This window comes from Mirounga angustirostris, unplaced genomic scaffold (genome assembly GCF_029215605.1).
Source record: "Mirounga angustirostris isolate CCGP_5_RB_7025 unplaced genomic scaffold, mMirAng1.0.hap1 SCAF_7, whole genome shotgun sequence".
Lineage (NCBI taxonomy): Eukaryota > Metazoa > Chordata > Mammalia > Carnivora > Phocidae > Mirounga > Mirounga angustirostris.
This window is the reverse complement of record NW_026991715.1, coordinates 140,727,680-140,751,646: the sequence shown is the minus strand read 5'-3', so window position 1 is coordinate 140,751,646 and position 23,967 is coordinate 140,727,680. Positions and strand designations below refer to the sequence as shown.

Below are 23,967 nucleotides of genomic sequence, written 5' to 3'. Positions count from 1 at the left end.
AGTTGGAAGGCAATCTTTGATGAGAAGTCCGTGAATGGGCACGGCTGCTTAACTTCCAGCACAACTTCTCTAAATTTGAATTTCAGGTCATTTTTCACGCATCATAAAATCTCCTTCTGATGTTTCCAAACATCAAGGAACGCAAAAACCCCTCTTAGCTCGCAGGCAGTACAAACCCAGGCAGCAGGCCCGGTTTGCCGCCGCCTCACGGGAGGCTGCTGGTCCATCAGCTCTGAGGTGAGCAGAGTGTGGGAGACACGCGTACCTTCCAGACGAACAAGCCGCCTTCCAACAGGCGAGAGGTTATTTTTAAGAACTCAAGTTTACTTCGCCTACAGGAAAATTATACAGCTTGGTGAACCACACAGAACACACCGAACGTTTCCACTACCTGGGAAAGTCTGTGGGTGTCCCCCTCCCAGGCAAAATTCCTCAGAAGTGCCCATTCGGTCTGCTTTCTTCTTACCTTTAAAAGGGCAAATGCAATCAGCTTGAAATAAAAGCTGGAGGCTCACGCTTTCACTGCTGTTTTAAGGAACAGATATTCCTTACATGGAAGTTACTAGAAGAGGTCTCCACTGGGAAAAGCCCCCTTTCCTCCTCTATGTGGGGCAGCTGCTTGGGATCTACCCACCCCTTCTTTTCTAGGCCTCTCATCCGGCCCGGAAGGGGGTAGGGGGTCTTTCCAGGCATGAGGGCAGGCGCATCGCTGGAGAAATGGGGGAAACAATCTCCTTCCAGGGGAGACACCTTCACCCATCCCCACCCAGGGCCTTGCTCTGAACTCCAGGGCCTTGCCCTCCCTCTCTTGAAAGAGAAACTGGTACGGTTTTCCTCAGAAACAAATGGAACTCAGTTGAGTTGAATTCAAAGACCATCACTGATGGTCTCTGTGCACTTGATTATGGGATTTCAGGAAGCTGCTTTACCACTGGGATTTCCCCACCGACAAATAAGAGCCTTCAAGTATCTTCAGCTGGAAGGAGAGGACCCCAAACACTGAGTTCTGTTCCAGACACAGAAGCAAAAGGGGGTGGGACTGTGCATGAGGGAGAAGGGGAAAATGAAAGAACCCTGCCTGAGGTTCATGCCATCAGAAGGGCCAGCTCCTCCCCGGAGCCCCCAACCCCACAGGACAGGGGGCAGTCCAGCTGGAAGCAAACGGCAAATGAGACCAGCTCAGAAGAGCAAGGAGGAGGACTCTCCAAGTTTATCTCAGATTGATACACCCACCGAGTCAGAGGCCCACAGAATCAGGGGGAAACCTTGTTAAAGCACAAACTCTAGGGCCATCTTCACAGAAGAGGACTCAGCAGGTCCGGGGTGGGGCCAAGGAACCCGCATCCTTAACAATGATTACGAAGCAGCTCGTCAGAGAACCACACATGGAGAAACACCGCACGAGGGTTTGGGACATTTAAACCCCAAACGCCCACTCTAATGGAGTGTCCAACATGAGTGGGTGGGAGGAGAGAAGAGTTATGGAAAGATCAAGGCAGGGACTCCGTAGAGGGCGAGTAAGACAGACAGAAGGAGCTGTAAGCAAATATAATGTGGGCAGAAGAGCCATTTCAGAGAACCACCGAAGAAAAGTTCAGAAAAAAAGCTGTGTGGGAAAAATCAAGGCCCAGCAATCACAGGTTACAAACAGCACTTTCTAAGTCCAGGATGCAAATGTTGTGGGTTTTTTTTAATTTTTATTTATTTTTGAGAGAGAGGCAGAGACAGAGACAGAGAAAGAGACAGACAGAGAGAGCACACGGGAGAGGGGCAGAGGAAGGAGGAGAGAGAGAATCTTAAGCAGGCCCCATGCTCTGGGAGGAGCCCAAGTCCCAGCTGAGATTCTGATGTCACTGTTTGGGGGGCAGGGCCAAGGCTCTTAGCACAGGCTTCCCCGTGAATCAGAGGATGCGGCCAGGGTTGAGAAGTACTGACCAGAAGAAGCATCATGAAAGCAAGACTGTGAACACAAGACAATGAAACATCAAATTTAAAAAACACGATTTTTTTTTTTCTAACCCTTCTATTTCCCTAGAGCAATAAAATAAAATAAAAGCCACCACAGAGGAGGAGGAAGTGGGGGAGACCACAGGAGAACCGGCCGATCTTGGAGAGTGACTTCAAAAGAAAGCACAGACGTCGTGATAAGACAGACACCAAGTGCGCTCAATCCCGGGGGGGCCCACAGAGAGGAGCGAGCACAGCAAACAGCCAGGATGAGGAGGGACAGGTGGGAACACCCCCATCCCAAGACTCCCCTGTCCTACTTCGCATTCCTCCTCAAGAATAGAAGTGGGAAGATGGTCCACTCTGGCCCCAAGCCCCTGCTCCACCAGTCCTCACTGACCAAGTGGGGGCCTGTGGACATGTTATCCCACCCAAGCTCGGCTTCCACAGCACTACGATATGGCTGAAGAGGCCTCCTAGGGTAGTTGTGAGGGTTACAGGGGACAGACAGCTGGAGTGCACCAGCGTGGCGCCTGGCAGAGAGAGGTCTACCAGGCAAACCTCCTCCTCCTCCTCGTTACCCATCCCACATGCCAACCCTGATGAGGAGGACCTGGCTTAGAAATGGGATGCCTCCTTTCCCCACCACCCGCCAGGGAGGTGATCATGGGAAGAATGGGATTCCCTAATCCCACCATGGCAGCATCCTGGGTTGGAACTCTGCAAACAAGTTTAAAATTGGGATCCGCCAACAGAGGGCTTCTGCAGCCCCCCAGGGCGTGGCGTCCTGTGGGTACCAGCTCTTTGTACATGGACGGGACAATCAGCTCCCCGCGTGTATCATGGAGTCTTTGGGAAAACTGGTTCCAGATAACAGGCCTATAAATGAATTTTTGGAATGGAATGCAACTCAGTCACAACCACCTTGATTTGTTTTAACAAACTGCCTCTGCTTTTTCTACTGAAATTACAGTACATGGTGCCATGTCTAATTCCTGTAAATAATTTGTAAGTTGTTTTCTTTCCAAGTAAGATCTTCACATACATTTTTCATAAAATGATACTTATAATAAATAGTATTCAAGCCTGCAAAATAAAGAAGAACCTTTTTTTTTTTTTTTTAAGATTTTATGTATTTGTCAGAGAGAGAGAAAGAGAGCTCAAGCACAAGCAGGGGGAGTGGCAGGCAGAGGGAGAAGTAGGCTCCCCGCTGAGCAAGGAGCCCGAGGCGGGACTTGATCCCAGGACCCGGGGATCATGACTTGAGCGGAAGGTAGGCGCCTAACTGAGCTACCCAGGTGTCCCAAGAAGGATCTAGTCTTGATTTAATGTTTTCTATTTACCTTTCCCGGTCATAAATTGCAACCTGGTCTGAGCTTAGCACACAGGATTAATTAGCTGTGTTCAGTATTCATGGGCACCAAGAAGGCAAGATAGTATCCTGCTTACCTTCAAATATGAGCAATTTAATTTGCTAAGCTAACCACAAAATTGAAAGTAACGATGGGATTGATGGCACCAAACCTCAACCCTTTTCTTCCTGCCTGCCCATGAGCGCTGCCGGAAAGGTCTGGATACGCTGCAGGTCCACGGTGGCATGAATGTGCCACCGAGAAGCAGAGCCCGGAACCCCGAAGTCAACTAAAGAGAAGAGAGACTGGCAGATCAGAGGCAGGCGTGGATACAAATAAACAGACCAAGCCTAAAGGTTGGGAAGAGGAGGCTCCGTCCAGAGGAAGGAAGAGGCCAAAGTTGAGAGATATCCACAAAGGAGAAAACGCAAAAGCGAACAATTTGGCCCCCAGATGGAGGACAGAAAGCCAAAGAAGGTCAGGGCCCATGGCAGAGGCTATAAGCATTCTCCTGCAAAAGCATTTACGGAAAGAGAGAATGTGTGCTCAGCTAGAGCCCTACGGGGGCCAATAAATACTGCTAAGAGCATCCAATTCCCTAGCCACCTGTCTACCTATCCAGTGGTGGGGCGGGGTGGGGGTGGGGCCCAGCTGTTAGTCCAAAGGGCTAGGGAAAAAGCCGTGGTCTCAAAGAGTCTGAAATAAGCTGGATTCTAAATCCACTTAGGCTGGATTCAGATAAAGGTACAAGGAGGCAGGCCCCAGAGACCCAGTTCTCTTAAGTCTTACCAGTGGATTTTTCACTGGTGCTGGGAATATGGCAGGTAACAACATGGAAATGGTATACACTCTTAGCAAGCAAAGGTCTGCAACACTGGACACAGCCCACATTCCTCAGAACACCAACGTGTCCTGCAGTGTTTGTTACTGTAAATTGCTTCCCATTTCAACATAGGTGTTGAAATATATGGGATAACAATCTTAGATTTCAAAATGCTAAAATTTACAATAGTGGGTAAAATTTACAATACACAGAGCTATGCAGATTTGCAAAGACACATGTTTTCTTGCTGGAGCTAGGTGCACTAATAAACAAGCAGACTTACTGTTTTGTTTTGTTTTTTCTGTAGTCCCAGAGTGAAAATTAATGGAAACATTTGACTTTCCATCTTTGAGCCACAAGATGCCAAACCAAATTCTTGGAAGAGGTCTAGATAGTAAGACTCACGTGGCTTTCAGAGCATAAGAACATTTTCTCACTCAAAACCAAGTACTCTGGACACACTGCATTTTACTTGGTCATCAAAGCAAGACTGAAAGTCCCAGTGGTGTTCGGTCTCTGGAGTGTAGACTTCTAAGAAACTCCATGGACTGGTGTTTAATATCCATCTCAGACACGGGTTTTTCCAGGATAAAACAGCAAAATGTGGGAAAAGCACAAAGAATTTAAGAGTTTCCCAGCTCAATGCTGTCTTTTTAATACAGCTGCACCGTTTTGATTAAAGCGACTTCCAAGAAGAACAGATGGACCCATACTGAAGTTTCAACAAAAGAAGCCAATACGTCTGATTTTTCACAATTATCTGTCACTTGTCACTAGTGTGCCCCCTCTTTCCCTTTACTTTTAGACAGCTATGCAGACACCTCCCCTTTGAGAAGGGAAAGGATGGGGCAGCACCATCCACCTCACGGGCACGTCACTTGGCCATTGTCAATGCTCAGGAGTGGTCAGTGTTAGATTCTTCCTCCTAGGAGCCTGGATTCGAGGCCTACAGGCATTATTTCTTGACATCATCTATTCCTTAAGAAAGGTTACACAAACCAGAATTTCTCCTGTGCTCTTATTTCTAAAAGCAGCATAAGAAAAGGAACCCAAGAAGAGAATAGTTCAAAAAGAAATTACATGGGGGGGGGGGGGCGGCGCCTGGGTGGCTCAGTCGGTTAAACGTCTGCCTTCAGCTCAGATCATGATCCCGGGGTCCTGGGATCGAGTCCCGCATCGGGCTCCCTGCTCTGTGGGGAGTCTGCTTGTTCCTCTTCCTGCCGCTCTCCCTGCTTGTGCAGTTGTGTTCTCTCTCTCTCTCTCTCTTTCTCTCTCACTCCACCTCCCCCCTCCAGGTCAAATAAATAAAAATTAAAAAAAAAATTAAAAATAAATTACATAGGTAGTTAGTGCTTAATGGATACAGAGTTTCTGTTTTGGGATGATGAAGTTTTAGGAACAGTGGTGATGCTTTCACACATTGCTAATGTAACTAACGCCACTAAATTATACACTTAAAAAGTTAAAATAGTCAATTTTATGTTATGTATATTTACCACAATAAACACACACACACACACACACACACACTCGACAATAGAGGAAACCCAAACTCCAATTCAAAAAAGAAAAAATGTATATACATTCATTTTTTTCTTTCAACTCAAATTTGGATATTCGCAGCAGCAACCCATCATAGCAAATTATTTAAAGATTTTTTTTTTTTATTTGAGAGAGAATGAGAGAAAGCACATGAGAGGGGGGAGGGTCAGAGGGAGGAGCAGACTCCCTGCTGAGCAGGGAGTCGGATGCGGGACTTGATCCCGGGACTCCAGGATCATGACCTGAGCCGAAGGCAGTCGCTTAACCAACTGAGCTACCCAGGCGCCCGACAGCAAATTATTTAGACACCTGGAGAAAATGGAAACCCCAAAAGGAATACAAATGTCACAGCCTCTCACAGCTGTTGACAAACACACATACACAAGAGCAATGGATAAAGATGGCGGTGGGACTCCAAGAGACGAGGCTGTATATTGTTTTAGGGATCTGCTGTGCCTCTCGACTGGACTGGAGAACACTCCCATTTTGATAAACTTTACTGTCAGCCATCTGGAAAACTCGATCTCTTATTCTATCTTGAAGTCATAAACATATCAATAAAGCTAGGACACAAAGCTAAAATAGAGGGTCATGAACACGCTCTTGGGTGGAACCACTTGGAACTGCCAATATTCAACCCTCTCAGCCTAGTGAGATGGCAATTTCATATGGTTCAACCAGACCCACAGGTTAATTTGGTTGGAAGCAGCCATTGCAATACAGGGGACACTTGAGTCTTGTGAGGCTACAAGGGGCAAAAATATAACTAATCCATGTTTCCTCCCTTTTGAAAACAAAATGAGTAAGAATTCCCCCAAATAGGTGCATTAATGAGAAAGTTAATCTTCACAAAAAATAAAAAAATTGAGAAGGTGATAGAAGATACTTTAAACAACAACAATATAGAATTGGAATTATGTGTAGGCCAGCTGTCTAGAAAGCATCTGTCCTGTTGTCCCACAGCTTGGCTGAGACTCACAGCACCCTGGGGACGCCACCTCTGCATCACAAATGCTGTCCCCATCTTCCTACATTTAAGTTTCTCCCTGCTGGTTTCCCCCTTCCTCTACCACTCATGTGAGTGGTGCCGAGGGGCCCTGGGCCAACCCACCCCCCCCACCCTGGGCGGCCACACCAACTGCCAAGCACACAGAAAGGACTGGCAGTAAGACCTGTCTCCACAGGCAGCTGCCTCAGCCCACAGCTGGCTTTGCGTGTGAAGCATGGAATGCTGAAATCCAGGGCATTCCCGAACTCTCGGGGGCCAGCTGGCTGTCAGCTTCTTTTCAGATGAAACTTTTAATTCAGTTAAAATATCTCAGATCCACCCCTTCGCGTTAACAGTCAGATCCAATCTGTTGGCCCCGGAAGTGCAATCACAGAGTTCTAGCTGTCTACCTCCTGACGAGGTGTGGGGCCAGGGCGCTGCATGGTGCTGTGAAGCAGGAGAGGTGCTGGGCTGCCCCACTGTCCCTTCTCCAGCGCTCAGCAGGCTTGGGGGAGATTTCCCCAGGACCCAGGAGTGGAGGCACATGGTCCACGAACGTCACGTACTGCATGTTCCCTGCAAGGGACACAAAAAGGCACCCCTGGGGGCAAAGTGAAGGGAAAACAGCAAAGAAAAACAGCTGGGCAGGATAGAGTGTGTGAGAAAATGACCAAGAAATGCAACAACAACAACAAAAATCCCTACTAATCCGTTATCAAGTTTCACAAAATTGGGCCCACACTATTAATTCCAACAAGTCAACACTAGAAGGTCGAACCAAAAAGGTTAGGGACGGCTGTAAATGGGAGGTGTGATCGTCAGCATCTAGTACTGTGTTTCCTGCCTAGCCGGAGAAAGTCTGACTTTTCCGCCGGGTGGGGGGGACTTGAGAGTGCCAGGCAATCTAACGGCCTTTTCGTGAATTAATCAAATGAGAACAATAACTTTTTTTTTTAAAGATTTTATTTATTTATTTATTAGAGAGAGAGAGAGAAACAGCATGAGAGGGGATAGGGTCAGAGGGAGAAGCAGGCTCCCCGCTGAGCCGGGAGCCCGATGTGAGACTCGATCCCAGGACTCTGGGATCATGACCTGAGCTGAAGGCAGTCGCTTAACCAACTGAGCCACCCAGGCGCCCCGAGAACAATAACTTTTAAACCCAAATCTAATCATACTCTTTGCAAGCCAATAAAGAGAGAAGGGCGAGGGGGAGGGCATTTACTTGTAGACTGGGGTGATTAAATCCCCAGCCAGGAAAACATTTCTGAAGACCCCATAGAGAGACAATGCAAACAAAAAATCCCACAGAATCACTGCCTAGAGTAATTGCCTTGATTAAGTTTACTGGGGTAAGTTGAATAACTACCCCTTAAAACACAATTAGGTAAATTGATATCACTGTAAGCTGTTTCAAAGCAATCAAATGAGGCTCTTCTCAGGAAAGAGAATAGCTCACTCTCAAAGTGAAAAATCTAATTTAGAACTTATTACTCAGTTTACAATGTTCCTAATGGGTGCTATCGTGATGGCCCATGACCTCGCAAGTGTTCCAGAAGAGACCAATGTTCAAGGCTGTCTTCCATCTTACACTTCCGTAAGAGTTGATCTTCTAGCCATACCTACACCCTGCAAAGTTGTGGTGCTCTTCTAAAACTCTGTCCGCAGCTTAACGCCCAAGAAGACACGGACAGGCATACCTCGGGAAAAATTGCAGGTTCGGTTCCAGAACCTCACAATCAAGGGATTCAAATGAATCTTTTGGTTTCCCAGTGCATATAAGTTATGTTCACACTATACTGTCAACTACTAGGTGTGCAACAATCCCTAAAAAACAACGCACATAAGTGTCTGCCTTCGGCTCAGGTCATGATCTCAGGGTCCTGGAATCGAGCCCCACGTCGGGCTCCCTCCTCCGCGGGGAGTCTGCTTCTCCCTCTCTCTCTGTATCTCTGTCTCAAATGAATAAATAAAATCTTTAAAAAAGAATGCTAGCCATCATCTGAGCTTTCAATGAGTCATAATCACTGATAACAGATCACCATAACAAATACAACAATGAAAAAGTCTAAAATGTGGCAAGAATTACCAAAATGTGACACAGAGACACATAGTGAGCAAATGCTGTTGGAAAATGTGTCACCAACAGTCTTGCTCAAGCAGGGCTGTCACAAACCTTCAATCTGCAAAAAAGCGAAAAACAAAAGGCAATCTCTGCAAAGCTCAGTAAAGCAAAGCGCAGTAACACAACGTATGCCTAGGACGAACTTTCAGGGCAAGTGCTGACCTGCCCAGGCGCTGTGTCCTCCACGGGCCACAACCATGCATAGTTTTCAACGAAGTGTGCTAGCACGTCTCCTGCACATTTCTTCTTCCATCTGCAAATACTCCACGGTGAGTAGAGCATACGTTATAAATCAAATGGGAATGTTTTGGTCCTCTCTATTCCCTGGACCAACCTATAGTAGTTTAACTTTTAGTGTGGAATGGAATTTTAAGTTAACAGTGAAACCATCTCCCTGGCCAAAAAAACCCCCCCAAAAAATCCAAAAATCAAAAAACAGCTGAGTGCATGTGCAAAATTATCAGAGACTAAATGAAATCAGTGAATGTACCCTTCAGTGCTCTCACAAAAAAACACATTATTATCTCCTACCTACCCAGGGTCCCTGAGGTCCCACTTTAGGATTTTAGTGACACATGGCTCTGCTTGGCTTCCAACACTAAACAGGACTTCAAAATGGTTTTTTGATCCCCTGGAGAATCATTTTGCTGCCGTCAGCACCACCCTGGCCACGCTCGGGGTGAAATGGTTGTAGGAAGGAAGGGCAGAGCAAGGAGAACGGAAGAGCTTTGGAAGGCCAAAGAAAAGTGTTCTAGCTTCACCTAAAGCCCTCCTCCTTTTCTTTCTGCTTCCTCTACAACCCTGGGACCGATGGTCCACAGAGGGTTTAAGAGTTCTTCCAGCTCTCACCGCAGGCAACCACGACCTCATGGCAGTTCTCAGGAACACCCTCTACACCCTTGCTACTCAAACGTGGTTCATGAACCAGCAGCATCAACATCAGAGGGGAGCTTGTGAAAAATGCAGACTCTCAGGCCCCGCCCCAGACCTGCCAATCAGAATCTGCAGCTGAACAGGACCCCCGGTGATTCACATAACATCAGAGTTAGGGTAGACTAATAGTTTCATAAGCTTTTGTTTCTCTGAGGTCGCATTTTTCCCAACAAAAATGTCACCAGAATGTTTTTGGTTTTTTTTTTTTAATTTTATTTACTTATTTGATAGAGAGAGAGCACAAGTAGGCAGGGGGAGAGGGAGAAGCAGGCTCTCTGCGGAGCAGGGAGCCCGACGTGGGGCTCCATCCCAGGACCCTGGGATCACGACCTGAGCCGAAGGCAGGCGCTTAACGGCTGAGCCACCCAGGCGCCCTCAGAATGGTTTTTAAAAATGCAGAAAAATACCCATTGGACAGCTTTTCCCAGTTATCATTGGACCTCAAACAGTGAACTTTTTTTTAATGTGGTAAGATGTACAAAAGAACAAAAAAATGTACCACTTTGACCATTTAAGTGTTCAGTTCAGGGGCATTAAAGCACATGGACATTGTCCTACAACCATCCCCACGTCCACCTTCAGAAATGTTCCCAAACTGGAACTCTGTACCCATTAAACAGTAACTCTTCATTCTACCTCCCCCTGCCTCCCCCCACACTGATTTCTTCACACCCTTTAATAATCGGAGTTAAACGGAGTTAAAAGTAGCCAATATCTTGAAAAGTTACCATAGACTTTTTTTCCATCACTTTGAAAAGTATGTACAGAACCTAAAAGGGAGTGAATTCTCATCTGGGTCAAGTGGGAAAGGAGGACGGGCAGGATAATGGCAAGACGGACAAATGCTGATGAACCCTGCACAGGAATGTACACACTTAAGCCTGACAAAAGTCACTAGGCCTGTTCTTAGTTTACAGATCATACTGCACAACCCGAGAATCTGATGAGAAGGAAACCAGGCTGGGCAGCAGTTCCAGCGTCCACACTGGCAATGACCATCAGACTTGTGATCTATCTGCCCCATTCCCCATCCCCCACAACCGCCATAGACCAAACCCAGCTAGGTCTTCACCACCAGACAAACGCTCATCAACTACTCAAGACTCTCAGATGACAAAGAAACCGTGGAATTGCAAGACAGCCCAGTAACATCACTGTTTATTAAGCCAAGAAACGAGAAAGGTACCACCTAGTGGACTCTAAGAGGTTGATAACCACCTAGCCCACCTGCCTTAAACTACTGGACACTGACCCGGAAGGTTTTGTTCTCAACAAAACTCGCAAACCAGATTCAGAAACTGTGAGTTTTAAATACTAGCAAAGGACATCCTTCTCTCTAGAGGTCTTAAATTTTGCCAAGTGCCTCTGAAAAAGGGATCCATTTGTGACATTAAAATTAGTTTCCTTAATAAAATGGAGACACCAGCCTTCTTTTACAATCGCCCAATTATAACCAGTGAGCTAGTTTCTGGATTCATGTATTTGTTTTCACTGATACAGCTTTTAGGTTACACTAAAGAACAGGGAACCAGAAGCAGTGGATGATGCCCCCTACAGAAGGAACCTCTTCATTTGACCAACAAGGTGGACAAGGAAGCTCAGGTGAGGTAGTGTAGCCCACCTTGTTCTTACAAGGAACCACCACTACCTACATTCCCACTGGCAGACCCATTTTTCCAACACTCTAGGAAACGGAAGAATTTTAAGGGAAAGTGGTAAGGAAACCAATATGCAAATATCAATAATTCTGAAGTGTTTCTCAAATTGCTTGCACCCTATACGTCTGTTTCTTTGTCGAGATTCCCAGGAACCAGCCAAGTGGAGTGCTCTTCTGTCCTGTCCTGGTTGGAACACTTTGTACGTTCCATTTGGAGAATTTTACTGCATCTCTCACACACTTGAGGTGTATGTTCCACATTCTTTTCGAGATTTGGTTTTCCCCACTTAGAAAAAAAGTCTGGGTATTGCGGGGCGGGGAGGGCGGGGGGCGGTTGGGAGGGAGGCAGGCCCACATGTGCTCCTGGAGGACAACTTCCAGAAGCAGAACACAGATGTCGGGAAGCTGCAGACATGTGCTCACCTGACCATAGTCTGTCCGGAAGACCACGACGCCCTCTGCACAGGAATTGACAGTACTTGGAAAATGCTGGCCATTTTCTCTCAGCCAGACCCGTGTTCCCTGTAAACAAAACAAAGAGGGTTTAACTAGGGAGTTTGGGTTGCGTTCCGTGGCAAATCACCACTCTCAAAATCACTGACTACTACAGTCCTTTAAGAAAAAACAACAACTTTTTAAAAAGCCAGTGTTTTTCTCAGACCAGAACGACTCTGCAGAAAGCATCAGGCCCAGCCTTCACCAGAGACAAGCACGACTGAGCGTCCCACCAGAGAGCACGGAAGAGGGGATGAGGAAATAGTAGGCCCTGTGTTGCTGAAATGCAAGTGGTTTATGTGGACGATCTCATTTCACTCACAAAGGCCCTTGAGACAGGCACTGTTACCACTCTACAGATGGACACCTGAAGGTCTCAAGACAGAGCAACTTGCCCAGCATCACAAGAACGAACGAACCTGACCCCAGGCAGTTGGGTTCCAGAAACAAGTTTAACCAGATCGCTACCTTGCTCCACCCATGGTACTTTAAACTTTGGGATCTGCTGGCTCCCGTCTTCCCAGCTCCAAGCCCCAAGCGCTTGCCTGCCTGGACAGCATTCGAACAGTCTGCTGACTTCCTACTGGTACCAAGTCCATGTGTCAAATCAACTCTCCAAGAGAGGGCCTCAAGTTTTAGGAAAGATCAGAACCCAATCCACCAGTGTGAAGTTTGCTAGGATTCCACCAAACCACCCAACGCACTCCAGTGTTCAGAACTGCAGCCCAAGACAGAAATTTCCAGATCCTATTGTTTTCACCTGGGGCCTATTTTTTGGCGTTGATTTTATTTCCATTTTTTATGTCCCCACTGGACAAATGAAACAAGCATAGTATTTACCTTTTCAACGATGAACTTCCTCTTTCTCTGATTTCACAACATGAAAAACAGTGACCCAAGTGATAAAAGTTTGAAGAAATCACTGGGTGTTACTGGTCAAATTATAAAGAATTATCTGTATGATGTATGCCCGCATGACGGAACGTAACACTAAAATTTCTCATCAGGTTATTACTAATTTGCTCAATTTCCTCGATCCCAACAAAAATGACACTAAACAAGCACATCCTTACGATACAGTATGTTCATGTGGAAATACTATACCTAAGTTATCACTTGAAATGGCACTTACATGGAACAACTTTTTCTAGAACTTTCAACCTCATTTTATTGGTCTACTTAATTTGTTTTGATTTCAAAAGTTAAGTGAAATATTTAAAATGTACTGGTTATAGAATATTCAACTTGCCATTTAAGGGGCTAAATAATACAGAGTTGGCAGGGGATAAATAATACAGAAGTAAACTCACCACTTTATGCTTATTTTTTTATAAGTTGTTTTGGTTTTTTTTTTGTTTTTTTTTTTTGAGAGAGAGCACTGGGCGGAGAGGGGCAAAGGGAGAGGGAGAGAGAGAATCTTAAGCAGGCTCCACACCCAGCACTTAGCCCAGTGCAGGGCTCCATCTCACAACTCTGAGATCATGACCCAAGCTGAAATCAAGAGTCGGACGCTTAACCGACTGAGCCACCTGAGCACCCGCACGTTAATGCTACTTTAAATTATGTTTATCAATAGCAAAAATAGCAGCTTACTTCCAGTAATGGAGTGCCCATGATGAGTCACAGTCATGTGCTAAGAGCCTCAAGGACACTGGATTTAAGACTAACCCTCAGTAAGCTAGGAATCCCACCTCCAGGAGGAAACTGAAGCTCAGAGCCCAAGTCGGCTTCCCATCACACAGCCGATCCCTCCAATTCCTGACCCCATGCTCTTTCCACACATCATACTGTCTCCTTAAAGTAATTCATAAGTTAAATGAATGAATCAATGCACAATCAAAATATAACAACATAGGGGTGCCCGGGTGGCTCAGTTGGTTAAGCGACTGCCTTCGGCTCAGGTCATGATCTCAGGGTCCTGGGATCGAGTCCCGCATCGGGCTCCCTGCTCGGCAGGAAGCCTGCTTCTCCCTCTCCCTGCCACTCCCCCTGCTTGTGCATGCGCTGTCAAGTAAATAAAAACAAAATCTTTAAAAGTATATATAACAACACAGAGGTCACTTTAAGTAGCCAGTTATCACACACACAACCATCTGTTCTCTTTTACCCTGCTAGGAGGGAAAATTTAAGAAGATACGAAAATCTGACCTGGGGCCCTTGGCTGGCTCAGTCAGTAGAGCAGGCGACACTTGATGTCTGGTTGTAAGTTCGAGTCCCACATAGGGTGTAGAGATTATTTAAAAATTACAAAAAAAAAAAAAAAAAAATCTTTCAAAAAAAGTCTGACTTAAAAACCACTCCCTTGTTGCCAACGATGACCTTGTTTACTCCAGCCAGGAAGCAGAGCTTTTGCTGTCACCACCCTTACTCGGGATTCCAAGTCAACCCTGAGTCTGGTCGAAGTATTTGGGGCCAGCTCTCCCGTTCCCTGTGACTGGCTCTCCCGGCACCGCTTGTTACAGCCCCACAGAAGCCCTCCCCACAGGCACTCCCTTTCTCCTTTTTACGCAGCTTTTAAGGTATTAACTCCGTACTTCAACCTTCCCTCCAAAGAGGGGTTGAAATCCTCCACAATCATAAACAGCAACAACACTGAATATGAACTATTTCTCTATAAATCCAGAAGCCTGCCTTATTTAAAGGACACCCAAAACATCAACGGGGGGGGGTTCCCATCTCTGCAGGAGTCACTCCCGTCCCTCTGATGGGTGCTTCTGGCTGAGACACAGGTAACACCAAGAATTTGCCTGTCAGTCCTGATTTATTTAGCAAACAGCTGCTTCCAAAAACAACGTTCGCTTCCGCCATCCTCTAAGACCGTTCTCTCGCATATCACTCCACACCAAAGCTACATTATCTGTAATGATCCAGAAAAGGACTTCCAAGTGCCTGAACTACTTTTTTTATTTAAGTGATCTCTACACCCCATGTGGCGCTTGAACTGAGGACCCTGAAATCAAGAGTTGCATGCTCTACTGACTAAGCCAGCCAGGTGCCCCATTTCTACCCTCTCTAATTTACACGTCAGACACAACATTTTAAAGCTCTGAAACACCTACACACACACACACACACACACACTCTCTCTCTCTCTCTCTCTCTCTCTCTCTCTGAAATGGAAACTTTCAAAGTTCTTTAAGGTGAGAACTTTTACGCATCAGGTAAAATCATGAAACAATTCACAGTGCTCCTGTCCTCTCAATCCTAAATCCAAAGCATTGTTTGCTATGACCATCACCTGCACCATTTAAATCAAAATGGATTTCATGTGTTTCCCATTTATTAAAACCGTCTTAGTAAGAATCAGATATTTTATTATGAAACATTGCTGAATTAATACAAATTGTCAAGAGGATTAACATAAATCTCTCCTGACTTCCAGAAGCTACACAGCTCACAGTTTCTTTCACTTGAGTTGTGTTGTGGTAATTTTTACCTTCTGTGAAGGTACTATAAAGCCCTTTGTTGACACAGTCCTACATGATCAAACACACGGTTCAACTTCCTTAGTCCAAAGGTCTTTTTCAATAGGTGTGAAGAGCTGCTGATAAGGGAGATCTAGGAAATGCGCCTGGACTGCAAATCTCAAGCCCATTGGCCAGCTCCATGAGGCCTACAGTAGCTGTCTTCCACAGGTAGGAAGGGAAATGCATTCAAAACACTCCCTTTGTTCCTTGAAAAAGCTTAAACTGGCAATTTTCATGAAACCGGAACTACAGAGTAAAACTAAAGTGGATATTTTTACATAGATTGTTCTTGGAGTTTCTCTGAGCCCCCAAATGTTCTGCCTCCCTTCTATTCAAATAGAACACATATGCCCAGGTCCAGGAAAGAGGCCACCCACAAGGCATTTGAAAATGAAGTCACAAGCAGACATTTACCAGATCATCCAAGTTTGTATGGGGAAGAAAAATTTGCCCACCATATGCAAGCCATTATATTCTGTCATTGTTAAATAAGGCTGATAATTTAATGCACAATACAGGCAATCTAGCATATGGAGAAAGCTCACAATTTGAGTTCAAAAACGTCTTTATAAGTTTGATCATAACAAACACATTTTGTTAAAACTTGGGTAAGTTTTCATCCTAATCTCTGAGATGGATATGTGTGAAATTTAATAGTTAAAAATTTTCCTGCACATAATCACCAGTAACATTTTTACGATACAAAGCACTTGCACAAAAGCTCCCATTCTCCTTTGATCTGGAGCAATCCTGTAAGATGGGATGGTATTACTTGCCTCCCTATCTCCAAAAGTGAGGTTCACAGGGGTTCCACTTTCCATTACCAACAAATGATTTCCTGGATATAATAAAAAAAAAAAAAATACTGACTGTACCAAATGTTGGTGAGGATGTAAAATGGTACACCCGCTTTAGAAAACAGTTTGGCAGTTTCTTAAAAAGCTAAACACAATCTTAACCATAGGTTCCCATAATTCAACACCTAGAGATCTACAGCCTTAAAAGAATTGTTTCAAAAAGTCTTGCATGCAGGGGCACCTGCATGGCTCAGTGAGTTAAGCTTCTGCCTTGGGTTCAGGTCATGCATGATCTTAGGGTCCTGGGATCGCTCCCTGTTCAGTGGGGAGTCTGCTTCTCCCTTTGGCCACCATGCCCACCCCTGGTCATGCTGTCTCTAATAAATAAAATTAAAAAAAAAAAAAAAAAAGTCTTGCATGCAAATACTTGGAGGCACATCAATAGCAAAATACTAAAAATCATTCAAATGACCATTAACTGATATAGAGACAAATAAAATGTAATAAATCCATACAATGGAACTCTTCCAAATCACTAAAAAAAAAAGCTGATTTCCAAACCTACATGCTTCTCAATTGTACACACACATTCTTAACCATTCTGTAATGGGAAAAACCCAATCGTGTCTCTATAACTGGGCAATGAGAGAACAAGAAACAAACACAGACGCACCCACGCACCCACAAGCATTCAGGGCTGAGTGAAAACTCTGAAGATCTGTGTTGAATTCAAGTCCCTGCTCTCCACTAATGTCAACGAGGGGCTGAGAGACCACATGGGAGACTTGCCCAAACTAATCGAAAGATGAGACTATGGTAGATTGATCGTTGTCTCACGGTGCTTAATTATTAGCCACTCACCCTGGAAGATAATCATAAATCCCCAGCCGATTGTTGACTTGCGGTGCCTCCTCCCTGGGCAAGGAATTTTATCTGGCTCTTTCCCACCACCATGGCAACATGAAGCTGCCTGAAATTTTTACCTCCTGGCCCTTTATACAAAATGTTTGCTGATCCCTACTTGAAGGTAAAGAAGATAAAATCACCAGCATAGATTTCAATCTACTTTTAAAAAGTACTGTATTTCCCTTCTGATTTTAAAAATGATTTTCTCTTTTGAACTTTGACTGAAAAAAAAAAATTTAAGTTCAAAAATAAGGTAGGGAAACAACCCTAAAAAGAGATAATGATGATGGGCTTTAAATACCATGCTGTGTGGCATGTTCTAATTACAGATTCACAGAAAAGAGAACATTCTTTACTCAAACACACAACTCAGTCTCAGACCCAGAACAGCACCCACCTACTTTTCTTACTTGGCCTGGGTGAGTAAGTACCATGGTTCAGGATTCTCTAACGACCTACATGACAAAATCACAATGTGTTTGAAATGTGATTTTTTTTTTTTTTTAAAGACAAAGGGATCAAACCATTTTGTAATGGCTGAGTTAAAAGGAACTCTTTAAATTTATAGTAGGGGCGCCTGGCTGGCTCAGCTGGTAAAGCATGTGACTCTTGATCTCAGGGTCTTGAGTTCAAGCTCCAGGATAGCTACAAAGCTCAGTTAAAAAAGAAAGAAAGAAAAACAAACATTAAAATTAATTAAATCTGTAATAAATTCAGCAGCCAGAGGATTTTGTCTGCAATGACTTCTAACCTGGCATCTTCTAAGATATCTAACACCGAAAGCTGCGAGGCAAGGTCTGGGGGATCATGTTCCTGACCCTATTGAATTCCAGAAACTGGATGTGGATATTATAGTACCAAGGGTTTAAATAGCACTTTTTCTCCATTTTTTAAAATCGAGATATAATTGACAGATAACATTATATTAGTGTCAGGTGTACACGATTCAACATTTGCATATATTGTGAAATGATCACCACAGTGAGTCTAGTCAGTATCTGTCAGCACACAGAGTTACAATTGTTTTTCTTGTGATGAGAACTTTTAAGATCTCCTCTCTTAGCAACTTTCAAATATACAATACAGTATGATTAACTATGGTCACCATGCTGTACATGACATTCCCAGGACTTATTTGTAACTGGAAGTTTGTACCTTTGACCCCCTTTACCTACTTCTCCCATCTCCTCCTCCCCGCCCCACAAACCACTGATCTGTTCTCTGTGTAAGTTCTTTTGTTTTCTGGATGGTGGGGGGGTGGGGAGGTTAGCTTCCACATATAAATGAGATCTCTCCTGTTTTATAGTCCTTTTTTTTTTTTTTTAAGATTTTATTTATTTATTTGACAGAGAAAGACATAGCGAGAGAGGGAACACAAACGGGGAGTGGGAGAGGGAGAAGCAGACTCCCTGCCGAGCAGGGAGCCCGATGCGGGACTCGATCCCGGGACTCCAGGATCATGACCTGAGCCGAAGGCAGTCGCTTAACCAACTAAGCCACCCAGGCGCCCTAGAAACACCTTTTCAACATATTTTTTTTCTAGTCCTTATTATTCAAATCCACCTTAAAAGACAATGGCTTTTACAACACACAAAATCTTAAAGCTGGTTTCTCAACATGGTATTAGTGACATTTTGGTCGAGGTAATTATTTATTGAGGGTTGGGAGACAGTCCTAGTTGAGAACCACAGAGCTAGAGCGATACAAAGGTCTAGAGCCACGGCCAAATTAGTTTCCCAAACCACTCATTGTCAGTGACCTCCTTAACAGAAAGCAGACTCCATTGTTTAAGTTCTAGGAACTTCCACAACTTCCCAGAGTCCGATCAGCCCAGATACGGCATACCTGGGGCAGATCTAATTTCTGGGGACATCAAACCAGGTGCATACAGAAGGGAGGTGGTGGCTATAGGATTCAAAATGTTTGACGAACAAGGAAAAAGGTCAAGGAGGCAGACAGTTTGATGGTGGTGTGAGAGCAACTCTCTCCTTTTCCTCTGTCCAGTCTGTTTTGTTTTTAATGTAGATCAGAACAGACGTTTCATGTTTTTACACAGATGACTGAACGGGACAGACAAAACCTGTCCATGGTGCTCTTAGCCCTCAGGAGCTATTTCAACCCCACATTGCTCGCAAACCCCCAACACAAAACTTGTCAGAAGTTTGGAAATGGTACACACAAGAATGGAGAGGGGGGCAGAAGCCATTGTACAAAGTGTGTGAAAACTGCAGCAAGACCACAAGCAGTGGGGACAAAGGACTGCTCCTGGGGACAGACCCAGCAGATTTTTCCCCAGAAATGAACAGGGAAGGGGAAACCCAAGACTTCTCCCCTCCAGGGACAGCCACCCCTCAGGAGGGGCCCTGGAACATAGTGAAGGGTCAGGGGACCACGGACTCCCAGCATCCCCACATCAGTGGGTGGTCTTTCCATCCCCTGGCCACACACCATGCAGTGTGGGGTCCACAAGGCTGAGTGATCTCAGGCTCATTTCCTCACCTCATGATGGCAGGGCGTTAGACCTGAGGCTGGCAATCATTTCTCAACCAGTGTATCAGATTCCAAAGAGGAACGCTTCAACCAGGCCCGGGGCTCCTTAGACTCTCAAGGGACCCTGGGTGGTTTAGGCTCAGGTCTCAAAGGATGCAGAATTCAACTGGGTGCTGAGGCCAGAGCTCCCCCCACCTGCACCAGCTGCAGAGGAGGGAAAGTTCAAGAGAGAAACTACAAGCTTACAGCCTGTGATGATGGACATGTGTGGCTCGAGGACCCCCAGTTTGTACCATTTTACTGTTGGTTGTGGAACAGTGATGCCTTTTGTTTTCTTTTTTTTTTTTTAAGATTTTATTTATTTATTCATGAGAGACAGAGAGAGAGAGAGAGGTAGAGGGAGAAGCAGGCTCCCAAGGAGCAGGGAGCCCGATGTGGGACTCGATCCCAGGACCCTGGGATCATGACCTGAGCCGAAGGCAGACGCTTAACCATCTGAGCCATCCAGGCACCCGCCTTTTGTTTTCTTTTTTCTTTTTTTTCTTTTTTTTAAGATTTTATTTATTTGCGAGAGAGAGAATGAGAGAGAGCATGAGAGGAAGGAGGGTCAGAGGGAGAAGCAGACCCCCTCTGAGCAGGGAGCCCGATGTGGGACTCGATCCCAGGACCCTGGGATCATGACCTGAGCCGAAGGCAGACGCTTAACCATCTGAGCCACCCAGGCGCCCGCCTTTTGTTTTCTTTATAGGCAACCCCAGCAACTGTCCTTGGCCCATCAGGGATGATGCCACCATTAGATTCCAGAGGAAAACGTGCTGCGGACATTCTGCTCCAAACTCACAGACATAATCGCCCCCACCCTAAGACGATGCCAGAAGTGTTAGATAACTCCCTAGACAGGCCTCTAGAATCCTTGATGGTATTGTTGAAATACTATATGTTTTTATAAGAAATGCATTCCAGCTACTTGTAGCTACAGTAGATTTGGAGCTTTCAGCTAGGTCATCCTCATCTTCGCCAACATCATTTCCTGGCCTTGCCTATGAGCCTAAGGACCATCCCTGGTACTATTATCACAGGTAGACATGTAGCATCCCCAACAATTCAAACACACCTGAAAACCAGTATGGCCGCAAACAGAGGCCTGCTTGCATTCATCATATAAAGGTCCCAGACTTCGTCCCATGTCTTTGGATAACCCCTTAGTACCCCATCCTCGCCTCCCCCAGAGCTGCTGCCAAGAAGGATCATGAGGCACTCACATTTGTCCTGTTGTCCTGCCCAGAGGGTCAAACTCTGTTACCACTATCAGCTACTTGGAAGGGCAACTTCCATGCAGAGGAGGACATGAAAAGTATATGAACTGTAGGAGGTAGAAAGGGAGAAAAAGAAGAAAGAAAATGGGGGCGCCTGGGTGGCTCCGTTGGTTAAGCGTCTGCCTTCGGCTCAGGTCATGATCCTGGAGTCCCGGGATCGAGTCCCGCATCGGGCTCCCTGCTCGGCGGGGAGTCTGCTTCTCCCTCTGACCCTTCCCCTTCTCATGTGCTTGCTCTCTCTCATTCTCTCTCTCTCAAATAAATAAATAAAATCTTTAAAAAAAAAAAAAAAGAAGAAAGAAAATGGGAAAAGGCATCACCAACCAGATACTAACCTTTGCTCACTGGTCAAGATACAAAGACTCCTTGGCATCTCCCACTCCCAAAAATCAAAATCAAACTATGCTAGGTGGCGAGATGCCTAAATTATGACCATGTGATGCTGTTGCGATGCCCCCCAAGTTGCTGTGGGGTCCAACCTGCCAACTGATTCAGTCCTGGTTTTATATTCTGATTTTTTTTCCACCTTCTTCACAATTCCTTGAAAAAGCTTTTAGTTACTCTTGTTAACCACAGTGACTAGAAATAATCCCAGAAAGAATTTAATATTGAAAGAAATAAGACATCCCCAAGTTACTGAGATCATCTCAAACAGTGAGGATCCAAGGAACAAAAATCAAACTAGTCCATCTATTAGTTAACCAATCATCACGTAACCAACACCTACGTGTTGAAGAGAGAACAAACTAGGGCTAAAGAACCAGTCAACACACCTGAAATTCATCCATCCATTTTTAAGTCACTTCCCCATGAGGCCATCCATCCATCCACCCACCCACCCAACAGCCCATTCCTCCTACAGATATCTTTTGAGCCCCCTATTTTGTACCAGGCACTATGAAAGATTCAACAGGATACAAAATTGTTGCTGCTCTAAAGAGCTTAAAATATATCTAAGCTAAAGTACCCCTTTTCTAATACCTTCCCCATCCACTCTCTTCCAAAGGAAATAATTATGTAACATAAGGAGATCAAGGTAAGAAAGACAAATAGGTAATGGAAGAAAGGACATACAGATTTTATAAAATGAATAAAACTGTTTTGATGCTAAGAACTCTCAAAAACCAGTGAGAAATCCTAAAGGAACTTAAAACTGCATTCCTTTCTTCCTTTTAGTGGCAACAGTAGGATATAGAACAGAAGGGGCAATAAAAGGCCATCACAAGATGTTTGCACTCTTCATGGAATATAATACCAGATATCCTTCACCTCTTATTTCCTATCGTTTATTGTTCTTTCCTATTCTTGACCAGAATTTTTCCAAAAACAAACAAAACCAAAAAATAAACCTACAAATAAAAACTGATAGTTTTTTCATTAAGCCAGAACAGGATTTCATTAAGATTATCCTAGCCAGAACAGGATTTCATAAAGATTATCCTATCTGTTTTTAGGGGAAAACAAAACACAAACTTACTTGGAACAGGAGTTTGCCATTACTTCTAAAAATGAATGAACCAAGAACACAATAGGAAGTAAATAAACTTAAAACAGCTATTTCTCACTTCTGTGACATACACACTAATTTCTTTGCAGAATTTTATTAAATTTCAAAAGCAGTTGATGTTTTTCATAAAATCATACTTCCTGGATTAAAAGGTGCTTAAAAATAATCTAGTCCGATCAAAAAGACAGATTACATGTTGGCGAGAATGTGGAGAAACCAGGACCTGCACACACTGTTGGTCAGAAGGTCCAACGGCAGAGATGCCCTGGAAGACAGTCCAGCATTTCCTCAAAAGGGTAAACATAACATCACCGGATAATCCAGGAATTCCGTCCTTAGGTATCTACCCAAGAGAAATGAAAACATATGTCCACACATCAAAACTTGTATATGAATGTTCACAGCAGCAGTATTCACAATAGCCCCAAAGTGGAAATAACTGTCACAGTCCATCAGCTGATGAAGAGATTCTTCTAAAATGTGATACATTCACACGATGGAATATTACTCAGTGATAAAAAAGGATGAAGAACTGCTACACATTACAACATGGGCGAGACTTGAAAACATTATGCTAAGTGGAAGAAGCCACAAAGGGCCACGTATTGTCTGATGCCATTTTTATGAAATGTCCCAAAGGTAAATCCACGGACAGAAGCAGACTGATGGTTGCCTAAGGCTGGGTGTTGGCAGTGACTGCTAATAGGTGTAGGGCTTTTTTTTTTTTTTTTTTGGAGTGACGAAAACCTTCTAGAATCACATAGTGATCGCTGCACAACCAGTAGTCTATACTCATATTAATATGTACTAATATACTAGTACTAGTATTAGTGAATATACAAAAAACCAATGAATTGCATACTTCAAAAGGGTGGATTTTAGGAGAGGTGAATTACATTGCAAATACCAAAAGAGGAGAGGGAGAGAGACCAACAAGAAATAAGAGACAGACTCACCCCTGACTTCATTCCCTCCCTGGATCCTGCTATCCCATGGGCCATCGTCATCCCTGACCTCCCTTATTCCATACATCAAGAGAGTCCTCTTTTCAGTTTATACTGCTTTTCATGGAGTCCCCAGGGTCCACAAGCAAAGACGTACCAGTTATTATTTTTGTAACACACAAATGTCATGACTTTCAGAAGACATCCAGAAAGCAACTGAAAATGACCACAGCTAGTGTTTATATGCTTTTCCTAGAACACTGAAACCATGGTCATTTCAGTGCTTTGACTATTTGATGTAGGATAGGATTTCCATCCTTTGTATTACAGAATGCAGGAATGGGTTAGTTTTATGCCGTTTAATCTCCAGCACCTAGAACAGGGCCAGACACCCTAGAAGAGGGCTAAGAATTAAGTAATTCACTTTCAATCCCAAACTCCGCCCCAGGGCTCTGCTCCTTTCACAGTAGCATCTGCAAGAACCGTGCTGCTCAGAGGGAGGAGCCACCAAGGGTTATAGCAGGGGTCTTAGAGACCCCACTGGACACTCCCCTCGAAGGTGTGGACTCCTCTGTCAACGACCTGAGCGCTCTCTGCACAAAATGATGGGCCACGTGGCTTGCCTGTTGTACGAGCACAAAGAAGCACATGAGATGGCATGAGTGGGCTCAGCCAAGGGCT

At 44.7% G+C, this 23,967-nt stretch overlaps 1 protein-coding gene across 2 annotated transcripts in view; it reads right to left on the bottom strand.

Moving 5' to 3' along the window:
- MYO10 (myosin X) overlaps positions 1 to 23,967 on the bottom strand; it is a 213,118-nt gene that overhangs the window by 156,649 nt on the left and 32,502 nt on the right. For both annotated transcript variants that reach the window (XM_064596834.1, XM_045863206.3), the window contains exon 2: positions 11,788 to 11,886. In XM_064596834.1, the coding sequence (XP_064452904.1) occupies positions 11,788 to 11,886 (99 nt within the window). The remainder of the gene's footprint in view (positions 1 to 11,787; positions 11,887 to 23,967) is intronic.